Below are 25,494 nucleotides of genomic sequence, written 5' to 3'. Positions count from 1 at the left end.
CATCAGTCTCAAAAACAGGATCTAAAGATACCAATGGGAAATTACCAGAGCATATTTTTCATTTCCTGCTTTTGGGTATCTGGTTGGACTGCTTAAGCTCAACTTGTTAAAGCCTAGTAAATGCCTCCCCCACATGACTTGACTCATAGGTCCTCTTTTGCCCACAGGCAGTTGTCTTCGGAGAAGAGGAGAAAGAGCTCTCATTTGCTGAGGCAACTCAGGAACTCAATCGAACAATGGAATTCCATTCTTCCATAGGAAATTTGGATGAAGATGGATATACTCAATTAGACTTCAGCTCTTGCAATATCATCAGGAAATCTGTGGTCTCAGAGAAAGGTATATTTTTTTCTTTCTGACTTCAACATTTACATTCTTATCAACTAAAACTGGAAGTGGAAAAAATTGGAGAGACTTGCGATTTGTCAGGCTTTTATTAATATATTGTAAAAGGTTTTCAGAAGTCACTGAAGGTAATTTGAATGTGCACTAAGACTTTTGGTAACCATTCAGTGACTAATCATTAGTAAAGCTGACCCTTGAACACATGGGTTTGAATGGCACAGGTCCACTTATACATGGATGTTTTTCAAAAGTAAATACTACAGTACTACACGATCTGCTGTTGGTTGAATCCATGGATTCCAAACTGTGGATATGAAAGAACTGAGATACAGAGGGCCAACTCCAAGTTATATGGGGATTTTTGACTTTGGGGAGGGACGGTGCCCCTAATCCCTGTGTCATTCAAGGGTCAACTGTGTTTAATTATTATGGTGATAGAAAATACTCACAATTTCTCTGTTCTATAGGGACAGACACTTCAAAAATAAGGAGTTGGTAATAAGTGTGATGAAATGCAAAGCTGAAAGAATTTCAATAGTAGTGACTTGTTTATTTGACAGAAAAGAGTAAATTGCAGAATGGAGGTCAAGGAAACAAAGAAGTGTATATGAACAACATCAGGATATTGGAGATAAGAATGAGAAGAATGAAAAGATGGAAAAAACAACTTGTGATTTTATGGAAAAGGCCAAAGGGAAGTCAGAAGTCATAGGGTTTAGAATCCTGAGTCTGTTTTTTTGTATGTGTGTGGTAATGAGATTGATTTGGAATTTTTTTTTTTTAAACAAAAGGGAGTTCTTTGTATACCAGTGAAGAAATATATATGTATTAGACAAAAAGATCCCATTATCAGGACATGAGTCTTAGACATAACATAAAAGAGGTGAAATCTGGAGAAGGGCATTAAAAGATTTCTCTCTTCACTGAATGAGCACTTTAATCTCCTCTATGATTCCCCTATTTGACAATTCTCTGAAATACTCTTATTGCTTATTCTCCGTTTTTAAGTGGTGATAGTAATATAAAGCGAGTTTCCTGTTATCAAGAGATTATTCACAGGTTTTGAAGGCAGAATTTACTCTCTTCTGCTTTCTGTTTATTCCCATTGCACAATTATTTTCCTCTTGTCACTTATGCAATTCTTTTCTTGGGCAACCTGATGGGGAAGAGTGGAAAAACTAGATGATGCAAGAGGTAAGGAGGCATGTGTGTGTTTATAGATGTGTGTGGACAAATTGTGTTACCTATAATGTGTTAGTAGTCCCTAAACTAGGTACTTTTACATATGTTAACTTAATGCCCACAATAATCCTTTGATGTATTATTAACCTAATTTTTCACGAAGAGAAATGGAAAAGCAGAGGAAGTAATTTGCCCAAGGACGTGCAAGAAATAAGTGAAAGGGGAAGATTACCCTTAGTAACCAGAATTATTTCTGCTACATTAAGCTATCTCTTCTAAGAATAGGTAGGATTTCTGGAATCCTGGTACTGTCAAGAACTATAGACATCAATGTGGAGCTGAAATTAGGAGTGCATAGATATCAAGTTTCAGAACCCGAAGAGGTATGCTAAAGGTGGAGAAAAATTCAGACTAATCCTAGATGAGTAGCTTATCTGGGTATCAGATTTTGATGAATTGTAGAATTGAAGTGCTCTGTGATCCATCATCCAATTTCTTTATTCAATTTCTGCTCCCTGTGGCGCCTCAGGATTTTGTGCTGCATCCCCTCGTTGGCGTCCCATTGCTGTGACTTTGGGAATTTTATGCTTGGTAATGCTGGTGATAACTGTGGTCCTGTGTACCATGGGTGAGTATTGGTGGGAGAGATTAACAACAGATATTTAATAAGCATTTATACTGTTCCAGGCACTCTTTTAAGAGCGTAACATAATCTAATTGAATCTGTATATTGACCCTATTGAATTGGCGCTATTAGTTCTCATTTTATTTCTAGGGTCATAAACTAGTTATTGGTAGGACCATGATTAGAAATTTGGGTGATCTGTCTTAAAAACTCATACTCTTAACTGCATGCTCTCCTTGAATAGCTGGTTTCAAAGCTATGGAATTCCTAGGATAAGTTAATGAAAGTAAACCAGCGGAGGTAAAGAAGGAAGTACAATTGGTGCTTACCTTCCTAACGAAATAAATTCTCTAAAGAGACTATAAACTATTTTTTATGTCTCATGATTTAAGGAAATTGTTTTATACCTGATCTTTAATCTAAACTCCTTTGGATAATATCAGGAAACACCTGAGGCACTTATCAAATACTAACTAGTTATTTTATGACGGATGAATAAATTTCCATAGATTTTATTGTTCATGCATTCAAAATTGAATAAAGTATTATTGTACCTTCAAAGAGGCTATATGAAAGATTTCTTAAATAGGTAAGTGTTTATTGAGTACATTCTATGTTATAGGCACCAGGCAGGTTCTCAAGGGACTCTAATTTTTAAATAATAGAAGAAAGATAGAAGACTTATTACTCTTTCAAATCTATCATAGTACCAATTGACTGTATTCCATTTACCTCTCACTTTCCCCTCATACTCGTTCTCCATCTGCTTCATTTTTCTCTTTTGTATTAAACCTTCTTCATGGAAGTTATTTCTTTTTTCTATATATTTAATCTATCATCTATTATATCTATCTATCTATCTATCATCTAACTTTACCTCTCCATCAGCAATGTATTATCTATCACTAATCAAGTATGTAACCCTTTACATTCCAACAAAAATATGGGTTTGGGGATTTTAATTCTCAAACATAGCAAAATGACTTTTTCTTCTGTAACTACTATTGTTGTTAGTATATGAAGCTATCTGGAGATCCAGTTCAGGGAGCAACCTGTTGAAGAATAACAGCTTTCAATCAAGAAATAAAGAGAACCACAGTCAACCCACACAATCGTCTTTAGAAAGGAATATGGCTCCTACCAAGGCTCTCACGACCACAGGCAAGGCAGAATTAAAAGATTAATAAAGTCCTTGATTCAGAAGGGTTAATTATTGGTGCTAAGGTTTGGAGCAAGGGGTGAAGAAAGTACTTTTACGTGTGGTGATTGTGCATCCAAGGAAAGCCCACAGCAGTATTGTCCCAGTAAAATACGTCCCCTGTCATATATAAAGTGATGTCATAAATACCTTATGAACTTAGTTGAATCTCCAACTTAGTTGGATTTTTTTAAAATCAGTAACTAATTTATCACAGGCTATGTATTTAGGCTTATAGGAGATTGTATAATTTGATGTGAAGGAACAAAAAGTGTTCTCATCCCTTAGGGAATTGACATTTTAAAGTGATATAGTTAAAATAGGAAATAGGACATCAGAAAAGAAAAACAGATAGAAAAAGGAAAGAAGGGAAAGTGTTGCTAAGAATTAAACATTTACAAAAGAAATAAACCTAATAGATATGTTTCTGAAAACTCTGGTTAAATTTGTTTTTCTTTAATCATGCAAGTTCATTTATTTAATTACAATTTTATATACACTAAACTTCAATTTCTAATTGCATTATTATTGACTATGACAATATTTTGACTGCAATTTTCCATCTCTGGACACCTACCTTCTCACTATTTGTATCACATTACTCTATAATGTGAATGATTGCTCTTATACTTTTCTTATTTGGAAAATTGCATTCTGAAATGGATCTCACACTTGTAAAATAAGTTAACATGAAATTACTGTATGTCTCAGTGATTGATTTTGAATTGATTTATTAGTTATCATGGAGAAAAGGAGTTCTGGTCTGACTTTGAAGGAATGGAAGACAAGTCAAGAAGGAAAAGAGGGTTCACTGTCTAAAACACTGTTTATAGTCACTCAATTCATTTTTTAATTGTAAATGAATAAGGGGTTTTAATGTAGCCTCTTCTGTAAGGTTGTATCCATACAGTTTGAATTGAAAATGAAATCTATTAATGGTAATTCATTGATTATTTATTAAGTGTCCTTAGGATTCATGGTACTTGCACTGAAAGAGGGAATTGGTATAGTATGAATCTCATTGTATTTATCTTTTATTTCCAGGCGTTCTTTCTAGCTCTTGTCCCCCTAACTGGATCACACATCAGAATAGCTGTTATCTATTTAGCACATCATTAGATTCCTGGGATACAAGTAAAAGACGGTGCTTTCAACTGGGCTCTAATCTCCTGAAGATAGACAGCTTAAAAGAGTTGGTAAGTGTAGATTTCAGTTATAATTATCTGTGGTCTATACTGAACAGAAAAATAGAGGTAGGTTCCAGGTAATGATGATTTTCCCTAAAAGAAAGTCATTTTACATATTCTCCATAATTATAATAATAGCATACATTAAGTGAGTAAAGTGCATAATATATGCTTCTCTTTTTAATTAATTAATTAAAATATGAACACATTTTACTTTAAAATAAATCCTTTAAGCACAACTCCGAGTTGACTATAATAATCAGGCCACTACTCATTTTTGTGGGTTTGGATTTCAGGTTGTAAATGTGGCGGAGTGAAATAGAAAAATCTTCCCCTTGTTATCATAATTATCAAGAAAAACAGCAGCTATGATAATATACATTTATAAATCATTTACTCCTTGCAAGATACTAGGAAAGGCAAAGAGGTTTAAAAAGTAGGCTTGTTTTAGCAATGCTCAAATAATTTGTAAAAAAATAGAAACAACTCAGCTATTAAAAGTAAAATATCTTGTACTGGCAACAAATGCCATAGAAATTCAGAGAGAGATCCCTGCTGACATAAAAATTTCACAGAAAAAGTGCAACTTACTATGCATCTTGAATGACGGATAGAACTCCAATGAACTATGAGAAGGGGTTAATAGTCAGGAAACATTCTATACTACAAATCTAAACAATCTATAACTTCTATACTTACTTTTACTACTCCATTTTTTTGTTTCTATTCTGTCTTACCCAACAGTTATAGTTCACACAAAAATTAATGGAAGTAGATGTATGATTAAAAAAAGAGCATAGGACTGGAAGTCTGTCTGGCTTTTAGACCTTCCTGTAATTGCCGCTATGTTGTGCTATATTTGTCAACAATTCAAATATGATCTCTAACCCCCAGATTACTTATGCATAACTCATGCAGTGGGACTAAACTACTTTAAAATTGTCATCTAACTCTGAGAAGCATTTCTTGACAAAGGTCATGTAAATTTATATTTTCTATTAAAATTGTGGAGAAGATAGTGGCCTGTCATCCATGAACATTGCCTAGGATATTTTGTCTCCCTTGGATTTTGTCAGGTAGGTGGAATGCAGGCCGTACAATGTTGACATTAAGGATCTATTCTTTATTGGAAAATTAAACAATAACGACTCTGAAGAAATGAGATATGACTTTTGAGACACTCAAAGGCATTCAAGAATTGGCACTTCTGTCTAGGTTGATGCCAGTATATGTGTGCAACCCCCACCAAGGTGACTCAATCTCTGTTTCTCAAAATCTCTAAGAGTCTGTTTCTGTATCTTCTCTTTATCTCTATCATCTCTGTCTATCACACACTCTCTCTCTCCTTGACTTGTATTTGTATTTATGTTTCCTTACAGGAATTTATATCTAGGCAAGTGTCTTCCCAACCTGACCATTCATTTTGGATAGGGCTTTCTCGCCGTCAGACTGAAGAACAATGGCTCTGGGACGATGGTTCAATGTTGTTGTCTAACTTGTAAGTATCTGGAGAGACAAAGCTTCATACTCTTCCTCAGAGAGGTGAGAACATGTCAGGCAGTTAAGAATCTGATCTGTTGGCCATAATAAGAAAGAGAGAGAAAAAGATACATAGTGATGGGGAGAGAGAAAGAGTGAGCCAGGAAAAAAAAACAAACAAAAACAAGAGGGTAGAGGAGGACTTAAGAGTCACAAAGAGCTGAATGGCCATCTCGAGCTGTCAACACAAGTGCTCCCTCAGCTTTCTTACTAGGAGGGCATGTGTTTGAAGCTCCCCAGGAAGGAGCAATCACTGTGACTCAGTGTAAAACTGTGCTTAAGAGCAGTGCTTTGAAGTCAGTTCTCAGGTTGAGTCAATGACTGGCCCACTCATTGTGTGAAACTGGATGAGTTCCTTAATCTAACTGCACCCCTCTTTCTGCATCTGTAAATGAGAATAAAAATAGTACGCACCTCTTAGGATTTTGAGATAAAAGTAAAATCATTTAGCACAGCATCTTGCACATAGTAAATGTGTGATACATGCTATTGTTATTAATTTGAAAAGCAACTACATTTCACATTTTATAAAGCTCTTTTAGACATATGCACATTTGCATGATTATAAATTTTTCCTCATTGTATGTGTACGCACTAATATACACACGATGAAGAAGAATTTACATATGGAGACTTATTATGAGGAATAAGCTCACACATGATTATGAAGACTGAGAAATCCGACAATCTGCTGTCTGCAAGCTGGATAACCAGGAAATCATGTAGTGTATGAGCTTCAGTCCAAGTATGAAGGGCTTAAAACCAGGGGAGCCAATGGCGTAAAACCCAGTGCCAGAGCAGGAGAGGGTGAGATGAGATGAGATGTCGCCACTCACACAGTGAGGCAGGAAGAAAGGAACAAATTTCTGCTTATGCCTTTTTGTTCTATTTAGGCCCTCAATGGATTGGATGATGCCCAACCACATTGGGGAGTGAAGTCTAGTTTACTGAGTCTAGTTCACTGATTCAAATGACACACTAAAAAATAATGTTTGATCTGGCTGTGGCTAGTAAAGTTGACACACGAAATTAACTCTCACAAAGTGTTGAAGTCTTCCTCACTGCAGTTGTCATTCATTTTTTCTTTAATATCTGCAGAATATGAAATTATATTCCCCTTTTCAATTTCTATTATTGGTGTGTGTATGTGTATTTGCGTATGTGTGTGTGTGTGCTTTCTTCTTTCTTTTCTTTTCTTTTTTTAATCAATCTCATTGGGTGTAGTTTTCAAAGAAAGAACTTGTGGCTGTGTTGATTCTTTCTCCCTCTGTGTCTTTTTTTCTCTCTTATTTTCCCATTAATTTTGGTTTTCACCTTTATTATTTCTTTCCATTCAATTTCTTTGTGTTGATTTTGCTACTTTTTCTCTAACTTCTTGTGTGGACTCATGAAGTTCATCCTTTTTTTTCCTCAAAAAAAAAAAGATGTACATTTAAGGCTATAATTTTAGTGTATTTTCATTTTCATTCAGTTCAAAATACTTTCTAATTTTCATTGTGAGTTGTTCTTTGGCCAATGAGTTACTTAGAAATGTATTTCTTAATTTAGAAATATCTGTGTGTTTATAGTTATCCTTTTGTTTTAGGTTTTAGCTTAATTCCATTGTGGTCAGAGAATACAGTGTGATTGCAGTTCTCTGGTTTTTGGGTTTTTGGGTTTTGTTTGTTTGTTTCTTTGGCCACACCATGCAGCTCAGCTTGCAGGATCTTAGTTCCCTGACCAGGGATTGAACCCAGGCCCTCAGCAGTGAAAATGCTGAGTCCTAACCACTGGACCACCAGGGATTTCGCAGTTCTCTTGTTTTTATTTGCTTCATCTTCCCATACTGAGAGAATTACAATAAAATCTTCCACAGTAATTCTACTCACAATTCTGTAAACATTTTTGTTGATGTGTTGAAGCCATATTATTAGGCACATATAGTTTAGAATTGTTATATCTTGCAGGCTCAGGCTCATTCAATGTACTTTTTCTTTCCTTTCTTTCCTCTTTTTTGAATTTTTTAAAATTGTTCCACCTTTTCTTATGTTAATTTAGAATTTACTTTTTAACTAATTTTAGCAGTTACTCTAGAGATTTCAACATATGGTCTTCATTCATCAAAGTCTAATGTTAATTGGCCTTTTCATGTTTTTCCTGGGCACTATAAAATATTAGAGTATTTCTTAACTCTGTGTACTCCCTCCCCAAATTACATGCTATTATTTTTGTGTATGTTAACTCTGGCCCATATTTTCCCACATTTTAGTATCTCTAAAATTGGCATATGTCTTACAACTGCTGGTCTTTTATAATCATTGTCATCCTGCACTAAAATTGAGCTCTGTCAAAGCTTAGCATTTGTTTCTGCCAGTCAAAGAGGAGCACCACAAACCTGAGACTACTTAAATTAAACACTCCACTAGGGGTTTTGTATATATATGTGTGTGTGTGTGTGTGTGTGTGTGTGTGTGTGTGTGTGTGTATGCTGTTATCATGGGTTCAGACAGAAAAATTGTATGAGTAGCAGCTTGTGGCTCAACATCATAGGGGGTATAATTTTTTCCTCCCACCTTCCACCTGGTGGCAAGATTGAGAAACGCACTTTTCATTGTTACTCTTTTTTGTTTGGCAGTTTTATTTTTCATTTACTCCTGCACCAAAATAGTCCTTTGTTTTCCAGCTTCTGCAGGGTTTTCTGTTAAATTCCCATCTTGAAGGCATTTATTTCACAGAATTAAATAAATGGTACACCAATGGTTGATGGCATCTTGGATTCAATAAAAGTATAGCCCTAGAAAACAATATAGATTTATGCAGTCAGTTTATTAGATTTTCCCACATATTTACGGTTTTCATTGCTTCTTAATCCTCTCTGCCTCTCCTACCTTCCATTTTGAATCATTTTCTTAAATCTGAAGAATACTCTTTAGTATTTCCCTTAGAGTTGAAGTTTTAAGGTCAGATTTTCTGTGCTTGTCTAAAACTGTCTTTATTTCAACTTTTCTAAAAAATATTTTGAGTATAAAATTAGAAATTTGTAGGTTTTTTTCTTTCAGGCATTCAAAGATATTATTATAATGTATTCTATTTTTATTGTTGTTTTTGAAAAGTCAGCTATTTGAAAGTAATATATGTTTTAAATCTGATGTCTTTTTTCAGCTTTGAAAAGTTTTCAGCCACACTTGCTTCAGATGTTGCTTCCTTCCTGACTTTATTCCCTTCTTCTGGAATTCCAGTTAAATGTATTACAGACCCATTCACAATATCCTATATGTCTCATTTGCTTTTTCTTATATTTTTATCCTTTTTTCTGTAACCTATGTATTTATTTCTCACCTATCTTCCAGTGCTTATTTTTCCTCATCTGTAGCTAAACTGCCATTGAAAGCCTCAGTTAAACTTTTAATTTTGTTTGATGAATTTTTCAGTTTTACAATTTCTCAAATCTACCCAGTTACTATTTATAATTCCTAGCTTTCTTCTAACATTCTCAGTATTGTGTTTTAACTCCTAGAATACACTGTATAGTTGTTTTAACATTTGTGTTTGATAATACCAGTGTCATATACTCATTTGTATCTGTTTCTATTATCTTTTTCTTCTAATTTTTATTCATATTGATATGTCTGATTTTTTTTTGATAATGCACTTAACATTATCTCTTAAATGTTTGTAGAATTAATTTGAAGTTTACAGAGAAGCGTTTCATTTGCTTCTGGCAAGCACCATCAGATATGAATAGTACAAACTGAGTATTATCACATTTTGATTTTAATACCACTTAACTATTTCACTTCCACTAGCCAAAGCACTGAATTTATTAACAAAGAATCTTGACAAAATATATCTCCTACTTTCTATAGCCCTTTGTCTTGTGTTTTCTTTTCTGTTTTAAAAAATGACTAGTGGACTCTCTAAAGTCATAAGAGTAGGTCCAAATTAACATTTTGATATGTAACTACTCATTGGTGACAGTAATTTAATCTGGCTCTGTACATACTCCAAAATCTCTTAGAGGTCAAGAAAATTTTTTGGAGAAGATCACTGATCAGAATTCTCTCTGAGGCTGGATCAAAGTTGTTTCATGTCCTTAGTCTAGTTATTTCAATAGAAGAATCCTCTCAATCCTCTAACTCCAGGGCCAAGAAGAGATAGATGTACAGGATGAAAAGTACCAGACCATAGCTTTTACACTGAGGCTCAGTGATGCCCTTTGAGCTTGACTAAATAATTAACACTGCTCCTTTAGGAGATTAAAGAGCAAGTAGAACAGAGCCATGCTTCTATTTACCCATGGTAGTTCTCATAATCGTCTCTCATTATATTGCAATACAATGCAAACTTCAGGATGCATTAAAAATATAGCGTTGTTTGAACTGCCTTTAAATATTTTTTTTAAATTATTTATTTATTTATTTGTTTTTATTTATGGCTGTGTTGGGTCTTCGTTTCTGTGCGAGGGCTTTCTCTAGTTGCGGCAAGCGGGGGCCACTCTTCATCGCGGTGCGCGGGCCTCTCACTATCGCGGCCTCTCCTGTTGCGGAGCACAGGCTCCAGACACGCAGGCTCAGTAATTGTGGCTCACGGGCCTAGCCGCTCCGCGGCATGTGGGATCTTCCCAGACCAGGGCTCGAACCCGTGTCCCCTGCATTGGCAGGCGGATTCTTAACCACTGCGCCACCAGGGAAGCCCATGAACTGCCTTTAAATGGCTTTGATATCAATGATTCTTCACTTAGTTCTAAATAACTTTTAGCAAGAACACTTCAACTTGGTCTACTCACTAAACATACCCAATAATATTTTCGCTAAACTGTTGCTTCATTTGATAAACATACTCCTAGGTAAAAGGTTAAAAGAGAAGTAAAGAACTGTCTATAGAATGTTAAATAGTTTTTCTTTTTTGTCAGTTTTATTTAATTTTATGCAACTAGTAGTATTTCTTAAAGTTTTTTTGAGTCATTTTTATGCCTTAGTAATGAAGGTTATTTTGTTACCACTGGAAACAAATAGAATCTAAATTCAAGTTTCCTTTCTCAATGATATGTACACTTCAGAAACTCTTTTCACCAATATCCTTACCAATTTATTTCAGCACTGTGGAGACAGTGGACAACATTCCTTATGTTTGTTCCATACAATTACCTTATTGTATTTTATTTTAACAGGTTTCAAATCAGAAGAACAGTTACCAAACAAGACTCATCTCACAGTTGTGTATGGATTCATGTGTCAGTCATTTACGACCAACTTTGTAGTAGGCCTTCATACAGTATTTGTGAGAAGAAGCTGTCAATATAACGGTGGGGATGTCGCCATGGAGGAGCAGAGAGAAATATGTAAGATAGTAAGGAGGGCAGAAAACAACATGTTTATGACCAAAAGCATCATAAAAAAATCATCCAATTCCATCTCTTTTTTTCTCAAATAGCCGAGAGAATATGTCTGCCATATCTCTAAGAGAATCTTGTATAATGTGAAATTGTAGGGAATCTGCTGTTATAAGAAAGCTTTCTCCTTTTTAAATACTATCAATCAAAAAAAGATCTGATAATGAATATAAAAAAGTAACCTGTCCTGTTGACAGAGGTCTTAACATTTTGTAATGCAAAACATGTTCTATTACTTTTTATGATTACTGTTTTGCAGTTTTCAGCAATTCCTCAGGAATTAATTACTGTAAAAAGGCATTACTGGAACGTAACTAAGTTCCCTCATATGAGGATTTGTCTCTTTCTTATTTTCTTTTAAACTTTCCCATTGGTGCTATTTATATTTCCAATGGGGATTTCCATATTACTGGAGAGGCATTTACAGCCTTCTTGTATTCATTAATATGTGAACAGAAATTGCATCACGTTCACTGGATTTTTCACTTTAAAATGGTTAATGTTATGCAAATTTCATTTTAATAAAAAATGTTAACTAAAGAAACTTTGGCCTTTAAATTATGTGCCATGTGTAATTAACACTATCTCTATTTGCCCTCTCCCCAAAAATGATGATGAATTTGGCCCTGGGGAGGAGGTAGTATAATAGGTAGTTTTGTGTTGAAGAATAGATTTTGGATCTTAAATATTTAAAAACCTAAGAGAAGAAGATAGAAATTTTTGGTGAGGTTGACTATTGTCTTTTAAGACACTAACTTGTGTTGTCACTGTCTGAAAAGAAATGTGGAAGGGCAAAGATAATTCAGGTTGAGAGTTAAATTAAGGCATAAAGTGGGATTTCGAAGCGATGCCATGCATTTAAATTTTGTTTTTGGTTTAATTGGGTCTCCTGTATCCTCCGAATGGAGTGGATGAGTTGAAGAAATCTTGATAGTCAGGGAAATAATTCTGTATGCTGACTGTCCAGCTGCACTTATCTAGACCAGACAGGTGAGGCAACGATAACCCATAACTTAAAGATAAAAGCGCGACTTTAACAAAAGTGATGGTGTAAAGTCAGAATGCTCTAGGCTGTCCAAGGCATACCATACCTCACTTGTCAATACACGTGTATACCGCAGCCAAAGTGGGAACGTGCATGGGAATGAACAGAAAACACCCACACTTTTCCAAGAGACAGAAAAGGGAAAATAGCTACTAGCTGACGTATGTCTAAAGGGCAAATTCAAGATGAGTAATGATCATGCTAGAGGAAACACTTACCTATTCAAGGGCCACCATCTCCTCTTGCCTGAGTTATTGCAATAATTTTCAAGGAAGTCTCCCAGCATCTACACTTGTCTTTCTACAGTCCATTTTCAAACGTAGCAGACTGATTCCATTAAATTTAAAACAAACCATGCCAGCTCTCTACTAAAACTCTCCTTGACTTCCCGCATATCTGAGTAAAAAAATAAATAAATAAATTGAAACAAAAACCAAAAGACCTTTACAACTGTCTACTCACCAAGACAATTGCTGGCCATTTACTCCTTCGAGCTAAGCTGCTTTTCTCCTCATGACTCATTCCATTTAGGATGATGGTTTCTCTATTGTTTCCAGCCACAGCTGGCATGCTTGCATCTCAGGGTCTTTGAGCTTCCCCGTCCCTTTACCTGAACTGTTCTTACCCTAGATACCTGCAGGACCTACTCTTTTACCTCTTTCAAGTCTTTGCCCAAGTATCACGTGTTAATGAGGCTGACTCTGACTACCTTATTTAAAATTACCAGCCCACCTTCCTGTACATTCTTAACCTCCCTCACCCTCTGTATATTTCCATAACTCTTATCACAGTATAATATATTCTACTATTTACTTACTTATTACCTTTCTTGTATATCATCTGCCTTCTTCCATACAATGTAGGCACTAAAAGTACAGAGAGTTTTGTTTTCCACTGATGGATTTCAGAATCTGAGAATAGTGCCTGCAATAAAGTAGGTACCCCAAAAATATTTTTGTCATGGTTGAAAAAAATATTTAAGGACAAGTATTAAAAATGTTAATGTGGGTTGGTAAAAATTATCAAGGATCTACTTGAATAAAGCTTGAGAAATAACTCTAAGTGCTATTTCATTGGAATCATAATTATCAGCACCTCCTAAATTATAACACCTCAGCTGTGACAATTTCGACTATCCTATCTTCTTACTTCATGTTCATATGTGCTTCACTTACCTCTCTCCCTTGCAATTTTTTACTGCCTTCTCTCCTGTAACATTTTCTAATACATCAATCCAATGCAAATGACCAAATAGCTTTTGATATCCTACTTTTTATAGGGCATTATGCAGGAGAAAGGTCTCTTTAGATCTGTTTAATTTAAAATGATCTGATGAACAATGCACAGCTTGAGACACAGTGAATTCACAGTATATGCTTCCTGATCCATCTCTCCTAGGGCCTGGTTGCTCCAACCCAAGCATCTTCCACGTTCTTTTGTGTTTAGTATGTTTGATTTAACCAAGCTATCTCCCAAAATACAGAAAAGCATTGGTAGAATAATGTAATTCTATTGTACTTATTTGGGAAAATTTTTTGGATATTATATAAAGCAATCTTCTGATTTCCCTCTCAGCTTAGGAAATTTAGGCAAAAAATTGTTACCTGGTTTTCTAAAGTCATAGGTAGTAATAATCCTAAAAGTCCTGACTTCCAGTAAAATATGTGATTGTTCATGATCATTGTGTACCAAATGTGTTGTATACAAAATGTTAAATTGAGTCCACATGATGTACGAAGAAAGATCATTGAATTGACTACCAGAGAGTATTTTTAAAGCTAATTCTGTCTCTAACCAGCTATGTGCCTTTAGAGCCATCACTTCATCCAGCTGGACTTCAATCTCCCTTTTTGTAAAATGAAAGAGTAGTATCAATTAGATATCCCCCAAAGGGCTCTCTTAGGCTGACATTCCGTGTATATGATGGTTTACACTGCGCCCTTGGAGAAAGGAAAAGCCTTGTCCTATAGTCTTTTCTCTTTTCACAAACGCACAGAGAGGTTAAACTTACTCTGAGTGACACAGTGAGTGTATGATGGGTAAGAACCGGGTGAGGTCCCTCTGACTGGGCTTATTGCTCTGCAGAGTCTGAAGGAATCTTCCGCAATTGTAAACTCTTGCCACCTTTTACACTGCAGTTACACAGGAAGTAGTAACAAGTAAGCAAAAGAGAACTGACAAGGGCAACCCCTTCGGTAATTGTTCAGAGACCGCCCAAATAGAAAACACATGCTACTTCCCCTCCCCCTGACCAATTTGGCAATCAGAGTCCAAGTTCACAGGAGAGGGGCCGGGCCTCTCCAGACAGGAACTGGGGTTGGAGGCTTCCTCTGCTACTTGCTCAGAGAGAAGAACCTTAGGAATGCCATTCAGTGCCTCGGTTTCTGAGCTGTCTCACTTGGGGAAATCCAACCATCATAGCTCACGGTCACCACTGCAGGAATCCGGATGCAGGCCAAGTACAGCAGCACGAGGGACATGCTGGACGCTGATGGGGACACCACGATGAGCCTGCATTCTCGAGCCTCTACTGCAACCCAGCGGCCAGAGCCTGGCCACACAGGTACCCTGTCTCCCGTAGTCCAAATTGGCCAGACCCTTGAGAAATGCACAAGATGAGCCACCTCTCCTAGGAATGCACAAAGTGGAGGAAAGAGAGAAAATGTTTTCATGATTTACAATAATGTGTAACGGTGCACTTTCTACAACTCGCCTGCCACATATATGAACGTGTGAAAAATTAAACGTATACGCATAAGTGTTTTTCTAAGATTCTGTCTCTGGCAGGGTGGTTTGCAGTTGAGGGTGTGTTGCTTTTACCAAGCAGTTTCAGCACAGAGACGTGAGACTGTATCTACAATGAGTGCAATGTCCCTTCCCCTTCCTGCGTTCCCATGAAGGCCAGATCCAGTGCTGTTTTACTTACCAGCTGTGATCTGATCTGGAAATTTAGATTTATAAAGGCTACCTTTTTGCAAGTTTTGAACTCATGGCTTTAGAGGGGGTTCTCCAAGCAGACACACCAACCCTGATATTTTGTTATAATAGTTCTGCATCTTGAAGTTGTGAGGTCTTGTGAGAGTCATGCCAACATTAAGTATTTGCTTTATCATCTATGAAGTGACAGGGCATTAAATCAAATGTCTTCCAAGGTCCCTTCACCTTTGAAATCCTGACTTGTTGATGTAAATAGTGGCCCCAGATGCAATTACATCCCATCCCATTCCCTTTCTTTCTGTTGACTCCTAGAACATTATTGAAATGATTGGATTAAATTATGAAAGTATTTAGTTTTAGTTACATCTTATGCTTCTATTTCAAATAATTCACCCTTTGACATAGTAATAATATATATTATTACTATGCAATAATATATATTATTACTATGTCCATTGAAGAGACAATTCACACACATAAAGAAGGATTTTATTTCCTAGGAAACTCAGCCAATCTAAGGCAGAAATGTGAGTTAAGTTCTAGTAAAAAGACATCAAACGGTAGTAGAGACAGGACTAGGTTCTAATACCAGGGGTGTCACTTACTGTGTGATATTGGACAAGTAACTTAAGTATCCTGTGGCCTCAGCTTCTTCTTTTATAAAATGTTAATGATGGTAGCCATGTATACAGTGCTTATTATGTGTCTGATATTGTTCTAAGCACTTATACATATTAATTCATATTAACTTGAACTAATGTTAAATAGAAGTAACAAAACCTCTCTTATCAGGTGGCTATAAGTACTAAGGTTGATAACTAAGTAATAAAAGTCCTTGGTACATTGCAGACACATCAAAAATGTGAGTTCTTTTTCAATATTCCATTCCTTGAGAATTCTTAAAGTGATCTGTTTAAAAGTTTTGTGTGGATCTGCATCAGAGAGAGATTCATGTAGTGCCTGTATTTTCATATGTCCTAACTTTTTGAGCATATTCAGATATTCTTCACCTTTTAAAATCTGGATGCTCACTTTTTCACCGTTCCCTTCCTTTTCTCCTTTATCAAAAAACTTTTAGGTTTTCTTCCCTTTTCTTACTAAACTTTTCCATTCACTTTCTATTCGTTGAATGACCCTCGACCTGAGACCCACTAATGTGGCTGCTTTTTACATTTTTATTTACTTATTAATTTTTACTAAACTATCTAGTAAGTTGTGAGGCGGTCCTGGGGATTTCCAGCCTCCTTGATGGGAAGCAAAGTGATAACTTTGGGATGTCAGTGTCTGTAGCCACCGGATATGTGTAACAGGACACGGTATGTTTTCCTCCAACAAATCCTGTGAAGAGCCAGCTGTGGTTTCAAGTGGTTTGTGTACAACTTCATTTTCACCTTTGACTAGAGCTGGGAATTCTCACAAGGCTTAGTGATCAGCATAATCAAGAACAGGGTGTACAGATAAGTTCCGCGGAGGTTGAGGGTGGAGAGGGGGGTGGAGCAGGATAAAGCACCAGCTGAAACATCTGGCAACCTTTCTGTAAGAATGGAAATGGAAACAGCAGGAATAGGGGTTACAAAGAAGGATCTTGGAGGCAAACACCTGAAAATAGTTATCTTACCCAATGTGTCTGACATTTTGTTTCCATCTGGTGATAATGCAAGTGTTTAGAGGAATGTCACTCTAGAAGTCTAATTATCTGTTAGAAAAACAGATCTGACATCATTTTGCTGTTAAAAATAACAGCAACAACTACTCTGGGGATTTTTTGGCAATGCAGAAGATTCAGATTCAACTTAATATCGGGGCACAGCTATGACTAGAAAATTTTAATATTTTCTTTAGAATTAATAAAAATAAATGATACACATTCACTTATTTTCTAGTTTTCAATTTTTCGATATAAAATTTATGTCTGTGTTAAAAAATGCCAAATCATTCAGAGGATAGAAAGTAAAAACGAAAGACAACACCCTCAGACCTCCTTTCCCTAGATTTATGCTTGGGGTCATGTTATGCCAAGCATGTTGCAAAGTACTGAGGATACAATGTCAAACATGACATGATCCCTGCATATGAGGAAACTTAAAGTCTAATACAACTGTCAACTGAGCAGCAAGTGTGATACAGTGCCGTGATGGGGCATGAGCTTGGTATAAGGGAGAGCTTGGTCACTTCTGTCTAGTAGGGGTAGAGATCAGGAAAGGTTTGAGAGAGGGAGTGACCACTGAGTGGACTTGACTTTAAGATGTTCCCCATGATATGGGAGCAGAAATGGGAGGTTTAAGTGGCTGCAGTCACTACAGGCAGGCAGACACATAAGAGGAGAGCCATGGCAATCTTATGTAACTGTTTTTCAGAGAACATTAACAAATATGTTATGGCTGAGGGGCAGAGTTGGAGGGGGAAGGTTGACAAGAGGTAAGTCTGGAAAGTTACGGAAGACATTATGTCATACGGAGGTATTTTGATTCTATTCAGTAGGTGAAATGAGTAGGATTTAAACAGGGAATAACATGATCAATTTTGTGTTTTTAGAAGACCATCTAGGCTGCATGAGGAGTGTGAAACTGGATGAGCTAATACCCAGATTTTGCACTAGTCTAAGGATGAGAGGAGAAGAACCTGAACTGAAGTGGTGTGGAAGTGAGGAGGAGGAATCAGATATAAGAGATATTGAGGAGGGAGAGTTTAGAGAATCGGTGACTGGTTACAAGGGGGAAGGCAAGGAGAGGGAGAGCATAGGTGGAGTAGGTTCCATCTGACGACGTGTAGATGGTGCTACCATGAAGTGAGCTAGAAACTACAGGAGGAATAGGAAAGATGATGGATTCAGTTTAAGTTTGAGATGCTTGTAAGAGAAGGCACATGCAATTGGAGTTGCCCTAAGGCACTTGTATATACAGCACGTGGGTCAGAGGTAAGGATTCTGAACTGCGTATACATGTGAGAATTGTTGGCATTTAGGTAGAAATTAAACTTTCTGAGTGAGATCACTGGGGAATGTAAAATGAAAATGAAAACAAAACAAGACAAAACACTGGAGAAGAGCGCCAAAGAGAGAATCTTAGGGAATACAGTTGAGGGGCAGGCTAAGAAAGAGACTCCAGTAGGAGCTGCTAAGGATGAGTGGTAAGAAATGATGATGTGGAACAGGAGAGAGGAAGCCAAGAGACAATAACTTCAAGAGAAATGGACAAGTCAATGGTAATGAACAGTGAATTTTAAAAATAATAAACAGTCAATACGGCAGAGAGTACAAGTATGAGGAAGGCAAAAAACAGCTTACTGTTTTAGGAATAAGAAGGAAAATAGATTATTATATAGCACAGGGAACTCTACTCAATACTCTGCAATGGCCTATATGGGAAAAGAATCTAAAAAAAGAGTGGATATATGTATATATATAACTGACTCACTTTGCTGTACACCTGAAACTAACACAACATTGTAAATCAACTGGACTCCAATAAAAATTAAAAAAAGAAAAGTCATGGCATAAATCTCATCTAATTGATTCAACAAATCTTTAATTCACGTCTACTAAATATTTAGCATTACGGTAGCACTGGGGAGACTCTATTTTTAGGTGCTTGGAGAAGTGGAAGGAATAATCTGAATCACTAATTAGAAGAACATGTCATGCACTGCTATTGAACATATGTAGGAGGCCACAGAAGCAAAGAAGAATGAATAAGTTACTGACCATGTTTAGTCATGTGGGTATTTTTGGACGAGGTGACATTTGACCTAGTCTGTAAGTCTGAGTCCAGGTTTTCCAGGAAGAGCAACTCAGGCACTGGGTGACCTTTCCAGAGTGAGGAACACACGTGCAAAGATAAAAGCACAGAGATAAGAACTAGCTTGGTGCAGTGTATTCCTGGGTAAAAGAAGGAAGACGAGAGTACAGAGGGAGGAGATGAGGTATTGATTTTGGATTGGAATTTAGATCAGGATAAGATCATTTTGGGAAACGTCAGCAGAATCAAACAGGATGGCAAGGTAGACTGTTGGTCTGAGGAATGGGTAGTCCTCAAAGAAGGGGTGGATGAGGGGGTTTGGGGCAGCTGTGGCTAAAAAGTAGGATGAGAGTCTACCGTGGAGGGCCTTTTATAGCATGCTGAGGAACATTTTCTCCTTAAGGGAGAGAGTAAATTTAGTAAGCTCACCTTGGTGGTAGAGTGGAGAATGTATGATTTAAAATGACTATTACGAACATATTCACAATATAGAAGTGAAAAGTTGCAAGTGGTAAAATGCAAGTGTTTCTGTAATTCCGTATGGAACTGCCATATACAGGCAAATATTAATGTGGGATTTGTTGGGAGGGTTAGAAAATGATTTTAAACAATGGCTCTGGGGACTTCCCTGGTGGCGCAGTGGTTAAGAATCCGCCTGCCAAAGCAGGGGACACGGGTTCGAGCCCTGGTCCGGGAAGATCCCACATGCCACGGAGCATCTAAGCCTGTGCGCCACAACTACTGAGCCTGCGCTCTAGAGCCCGCGAGCCACAACTAGTGAAGCCCGCACGCCTAGAGCCCATGCTCTGCAAGAAAGCCACCGCAATGAGTAACCCCCGCTCGCTGCAACTAGAGAAAGCCCGCACGCAGCAATGAAGACCCAACGCAGCCAAAAATAAAATAAATAAATAAAATAAAATAAAATAAAATAAAACAATCAGCTCTGGAATGAGAGTGCTTGGATAGAACGTCTGGCTCCATCGTTTACTAGCTGTGCAACCCAAAGCAAATTAAGCAGCTCCTGGGCACTGCGGTTTTCTTATCCAAATAAAGGTTAAAAATAGTGCCTTCTTGGCTGCTTCTGCTTTCCAGACAGCCCACTCTCATCCTTTCTTTGGAGTGTACTTTCCCTTTGCTTAATTTAAACTTAATTAAACTTAATTAAAGTAGCAGTTTACTACTTAAAACTGCTCTATGCCTCTCATCTGAATTCTTTCCCTGGAGAGGACAAGAACCAAGGAAACTGCTGTTCCACAGTGTCTTTCACAGAGCAGAAATTGTAAATTTTAATGAAGTTCAGCTTATCAACTATTTCTTTCATGGACTGTGCCATTGGTGTTGCATCTAGAAAATCATCACCAATACATACAATGGAATAAAACAGAATGGAAGCTTGCCATTTGTGACAACATGGGTAGCCCTTGAGGGCATTATGGAAGAATTGTCACCTGGGGAATGCCCATGAGTCTCAACCCACCGAGTTAAACTAGTTCAAGGGCTTCTTGTTACAACAGCTGCTCTAAACCTTGGCTCTGCAAGGGGGGAGCAGGCACCACAGTGTCCGCTGCAATTCCAGACAAAAGCGGAGCAAAAGGAACATCAATTACCAACAACAAAAACACCTCAAACTACCTGGCACTTTCATTATCCTGGGCAGCTTTATTCTCGATAAATGTACCTTTGCTGGACTTTTCATTTATTCAAATGGCTTCCAAAGTTTCAAAAAAAAAAAAAAATAGTGCCCTCTTGAATAATTATTGGGAGATTCAAATGAAATACTACAACATATATAACACACTCAGTAAGTACTATTATCAGTTGCTGTGTGTCCTTGGGTAAGGCAACTAAGCTCTCTAGGTCTCAGTTGCCTACCTATAACATTGGGATTATAATAGCATCTACCTCATAAGGTATTTGTAAAGATCGATGAGATAATTCATATACAGCATTTATCTCAACAACTCAAGGAATGTTAGCAATTATCATTAATAGTAATGTTATTTTTGAATTATGTTTCAGAAACAAAACCCCTTGACTGGATGCACAATGGACTCATGTAAATTTTGCTCAAAAGGAGAAGGAAAAATACAATTGACTTTCTAATTGCTGTGAATTAGAAACTCGATATTCTAGAAATAGCTTATATGTTTTTAGAAGTATAGTCTGTTGAAATTATAGGAGAAGTAACACTCATTCACTTTAAGAATGAAAATAACAAAATATCTGAAATCGATTCGTAAGAGAAAGGAAACATGCATTTTCACCAACGCTGAAAAGTATGCTCAAACCACAGAACCTCCAACCTTTTCCCGTGAGGTTTACTGTGTACCACATGCGAGGATTAAGGAAACAAAGTTGCTAAAAAGACAATATTTAAAATTTAAAAATGTATCCAAAAGTCAGATATATAATCAGCAATGTCTCATGATTGAAAAATGTTGCCAGTAATCTAAAGGATGAGGTAAGTCACTTCTGAAATATTATATACCTTGTCACCTGTTTAGCCCCATGTCCCTGTGAGGCTGGTTCACAGGAAGGGTACAAACTGATGTGCTATGGTTCACAGGGAAAGGTACAAACTGAGGTGCTAAGCGTGACAATTTAATCCTGGCTCTGCCACTAGTTTGCAATGTGGCTTTGTGCAAATTATTTAAATTCTTTGTGTCTTTTCAAGCTTTTACGATCCTTTCTATTTCAGAGGCATATTAATAGCCTGCATTTGGTAATGTTTGTTTCATTTCTTAGAAGGCCTGGGAGTGGAGGTGTACAAAGTGTTCCCTCTGATGCCTGATGAAGGGCAGCTGATCAAGTATGACAACTCTCTTCATCCACAAAGTTTCGCATAACTACAAAGGGATTTATATTCAAAACTTGACCTTAGCACTGTAGCCTTTTATAGTATAGTTATAGTAAGAGGATACAGGAAAGGGGTGTTTTTTTCTATATATATCTTATTATTCCTAGGGATCTTTGTATCATTCCTTGGCCTGTCCACACCTTTTTCTAAACATGCCTCGAGACAGCATAGGGGTTCTCTTCCAAAAACTAAAACCGCAAGAAAGCCAAGCCAAACTGAAGCACCTCCCAGGCAGCTTATTTTTTCTTATTTTAGGGTGGGAGTGGTCCCTAGAGAGAGACCTCATTATGATCAGGGCACTTGGAATAAAACTCAGGAATGGTAAACCCACAGTCAGAAAAGAAAATACCTAGAGGGAAATACAGCTTCAAAGAAAAGGAAAAAGTAAAACTTACAACACTATAGCCTTTCCATCATGGAAGCCTGGTTTCCTAGGAAATGGTCACACCTGCTGTAGAAACTCCCTAGGGTTGTGTTTCTCTGGGTCTTTAGTTAAAACAGGAGGGACTGTGAATATTGAAGCAGGGAGGGAAGGAGACAGGGAGCAAGGAAGAGGTAGAGAGAGGAGAGTCCGGGTAAAGACATTTCCAAATGATCAGGGAAAGATAACTCCTTAGGAGGGAACTTTTAAAACTTTGTTTCCTTTAGCAGAGATACACTACACTTCTTTCTTATTATGTCCTAGAGGCAGCCTTAGGAAGGATCACGTATTTATTCTTTGCATGGATATAATTATTATTAAATAATGTTCTAATCCCTAAATTCCATCCCCTCATTTCACAGTAAGGATTTAAGTCCACTCTTGTTGATCCTTTGGGCAGAAAATCAACATCTCCCTTGCCCCAAATATTATACAAGGAAAAGTGGGTTTCTGGAGGTATAAATGATTTGGTTGATTTACATAGTTCTTCTTCTCCTTTCTAATTTTGGCTGGGGAATTATTAATCGTAAAAAAGGGACAGGATCTTTTAAAATTTTATGCCTTTGAGATGTGTATTAATATGAATGGGTTTCAGCAGGAGGAGCCAAGTATATGACAGAGATATTTATACATACTAAACACATTCATTCATTCAATTTTAATTGAACTTATTTCAACTGATGTTCTAGGTGCCAGAACTGATGTTCTAGTGACTAAACAGACAGTAGTCTTTTCCAAGAAGGAGCTTTTTTTCTCCTGGAGTAAGACAGACATAACCCCCCTTCCCTCAAATAAGTAAGATATAGAGTATATTTGATGGTAATAACAGATGATGGAGAAAATAAAGCTACCATGGTGGTGGGTCCACATATGTACTTGCCTCTGGAGTCTAGAAACATCTACCTGGTTAATTTTCTTGGGCTATATAGAACTTTAAAGAGACGTAGGGTTTTGGAGAGGATGTTTAGCTTAAGCTATATTCTGCTCTGTGATCTTATTCTTTTATGTTCTGTTGATTTGAGATATTCTTAAGGACAATGCCGTGAGAAGCTAGCAATTTCCAGAAAAATTTAGGCCAAATCAGATAAGCCAGCTAATTGAAGGAAATAGGGGAGAAAGCAAATCTCTATTATATCTGTTTATGATTCAGAATCTCACATAAGTCAGTGTATAGAAAGCAGTTTGGCCAGGAGATGAATTTAGCTGAGTCGGCCCTGTGCTGACAGAAATATTGCTGAAAAGTCAATAGAGTTTTTAAAAAAATCAACCTGTAAAGTTTAATTTTAGATAACCTCACTAGGTTATTTTAGATGACCTCACTAGGTGATGGGCTTACTCTTGACCCAGCAGGGCCTCTGCAATCACCACAAGGCTCTGTGCCTCTGTAAAAATTACAGTTAGGTAATATTAATTTTTCATAATTTCATTCTTCATTCATTCACTCGTTCAAATATGTATTCAGCCCTTATATGCCAGGCACTATTTTCAGTACCGGAAATACACTGTGAACAAGATAGACAAGATCATTGTTTCAATGGAAGGTACATTCAAGGGGAGGTGATAGACAAAAACAAAGAAAAACCATGGAAATATCACTTAATAATCTTATTTTTAAAAAACATACATAATGCAGTGATGTGCTAGAAATGGACTTCCAAGGACATCTTCCAACGATGTGCCATTTAAGTGGAAAGCTGGGTAACAGGAAGTAGGTTACCAATAACCCATCTGAGGACTGATTAATGCAAGGGAATAGGAAGAGCTAATGCAAAGTTACCAAGACATGGACACACTTGTTTGGATCAAGGATAAACAGAAGCCCACTGTGACTAGAGCATTTGAGTGAGAGAAGAATAGTTCAGAAATGGGTGACAAACCTAAGCAGGGTCCAGATGAAAAAGATTCTTGTAGAATTTTATTCTAAGTACAGTAAAACTATAGGCAGTTTTTAAGTCACAACGTACCATAATAAAATGTCCACTTTTAAAAAAGAGCCATCTGGGTCTTAGCAAAAGTGCTGTAGATTTTAATCTAAAAATAATGCACACTATTGAAAGTTTTTATGAAGGATATGATTATAAAGTGAAAATAAGATTCACATTTTAAAATATATCAATGTCTGTATCCTGATTTTTACTTATTTTCCCTGTTAGATTGTAAGTCTCAGAGGATCGTGATCATATTTTCTATTTCTATACTATCTTTGCTAGTTATCATTCCCCCTTTGGAAATAATGTTTAGCACAAATTTCTGTACCTGAAATTTATCACACAGAGGACTTTGCTAAAGAGGAAATGAATTTCTGTGTCTTTAATCTTTCTGTTTTCGAACCTGATTTGAATTCCCAATGAAGTGAAACTCACAGGTCACGAAGAGACCAGGGTTTGTTTGAGAGTTTTACTGTCCCTTTATTTTATTTTAATCACAATGCTAGAGGATACCTGCAGCTGAATGAGGGTCTTCCTGATCAGATATTGCTGGCTGTTCAGATTGATAGTTGACCTCACTAGGTGATGGGCTTACTCTTGACCCAGCAGAGCCTCTGCAATCACCACAAGGCAAACCCGTGGGGTGTGGGCAAAGGAAGGATGCTGGCTACAGCTTTTTTTTCTTTTTTTCCTTAACAGGTACAAAGTTGAGATCACTTAGATCCATCCTTGAGAAACTGATGATCATGTTACTTTTAGAATCTATTTTTGGAGCTATAAAATCAAATGAAGGAGCAAACAAAATCCTTACAAGAGAGAGACTTCTGACAAAGAAATCCTAAAAAGAAACAGTAGAACAATCATTTCTCATTACTGATAGGCAATTTGCTTTTTCAGAAGAACCATATGGGAGCGGGGCGTTTTGCAAAAAGTAACAACAAATTAATTCCGCCTCTTCTCTGATGATGTGAAAAATTGTTCTTTGTGAAGGCATTTTCGTGAGAGTCTTTTACAACTCTCATTTTGACAGAAAGAACGTTATACAAATAGCCGTATGGAGATGATGGTAATGCATAGAACTTGATTCAGTGCAAAGTAGGACGGGGTGGATGGGGAGGGTAG

The 25,494-nt window shown here is 36.9% G+C and overlaps 2 protein-coding genes and 1 non-coding gene across 7 annotated transcripts in view; 2 read left to right on the top strand and 1 right to left on the bottom strand.

Moving 5' to 3' along the window:
- Positions 1-154: 154 nt before the first annotated feature.
- CLEC7A (C-type lectin domain containing 7A) lies at positions 155-11,508 on the top strand. Of its 3 annotated transcripts, XM_059934475.1 has the most exons (6): positions 155-339; positions 2,057-2,155; positions 3,167-3,313; positions 4,395-4,546; positions 5,917-6,035; positions 11,226-11,508. In XM_059934475.1, the coding sequence occupies exons 1-6, from the start codon at positions 237-239 to the stop codon at positions 11,356-11,358; spliced, it is 753 nt and encodes a 250-aa protein (XP_059790458.1). In that variant the 5' UTR covers positions 155-236; the 3' UTR covers positions 11,359-11,508. The 3 variants fall into 3 exon arrangements, with proteins under 3 accessions (XP_059790458.1, XP_059790459.1, XP_059790460.1); XM_059934476.1 differs by lacking the exon at positions 3,167-3,313; XM_059934477.1 differs by lacking the exons at positions 3,167-3,313; positions 5,917-6,035.
- Positions 7,788-7,860, bottom strand: TRNAE-UUC (transfer RNA glutamic acid (anticodon UUC)). Its single transcript has one exon. It is a non-coding gene; the product is annotated as a tRNA-Glu (tRNA).
- Positions 11,509-14,818: 3,310 nt separating the features above from the next.
- Positions 14,819-25,494, top strand: part of CLEC1A (C-type lectin domain family 1 member A) — a 24,321-nt gene continuing 13,645 nt past the window's right edge. For all 3 annotated transcript variants that reach the window (XR_009505183.1, XR_009505182.1, XM_059934474.1), the window contains exon 1: positions 14,819-15,055. Coding sequence is in view for 1 of the 3 variants with exons in the window: in XM_059934474.1 (XP_059790457.1) it covers positions 14,941-15,055 (115 nt within the window). In the remaining 2 variants the exon portion in view is untranslated. The remainder of the gene's footprint in view (positions 15,056-25,494) is intronic.

This window comes from Balaenoptera ricei, chromosome 10, assembly GCF_028023285.1.
Source record: "Balaenoptera ricei isolate mBalRic1 chromosome 10, mBalRic1.hap2, whole genome shotgun sequence".
NCBI classification, from domain to species: Eukaryota; Metazoa; Chordata; class Mammalia; order Artiodactyla; family Balaenopteridae; genus Balaenoptera; species Balaenoptera ricei.
The sequence above is the reverse complement of the archived record's forward strand: the minus strand, read 5'-3'. Positions and strand labels throughout refer to the sequence as shown.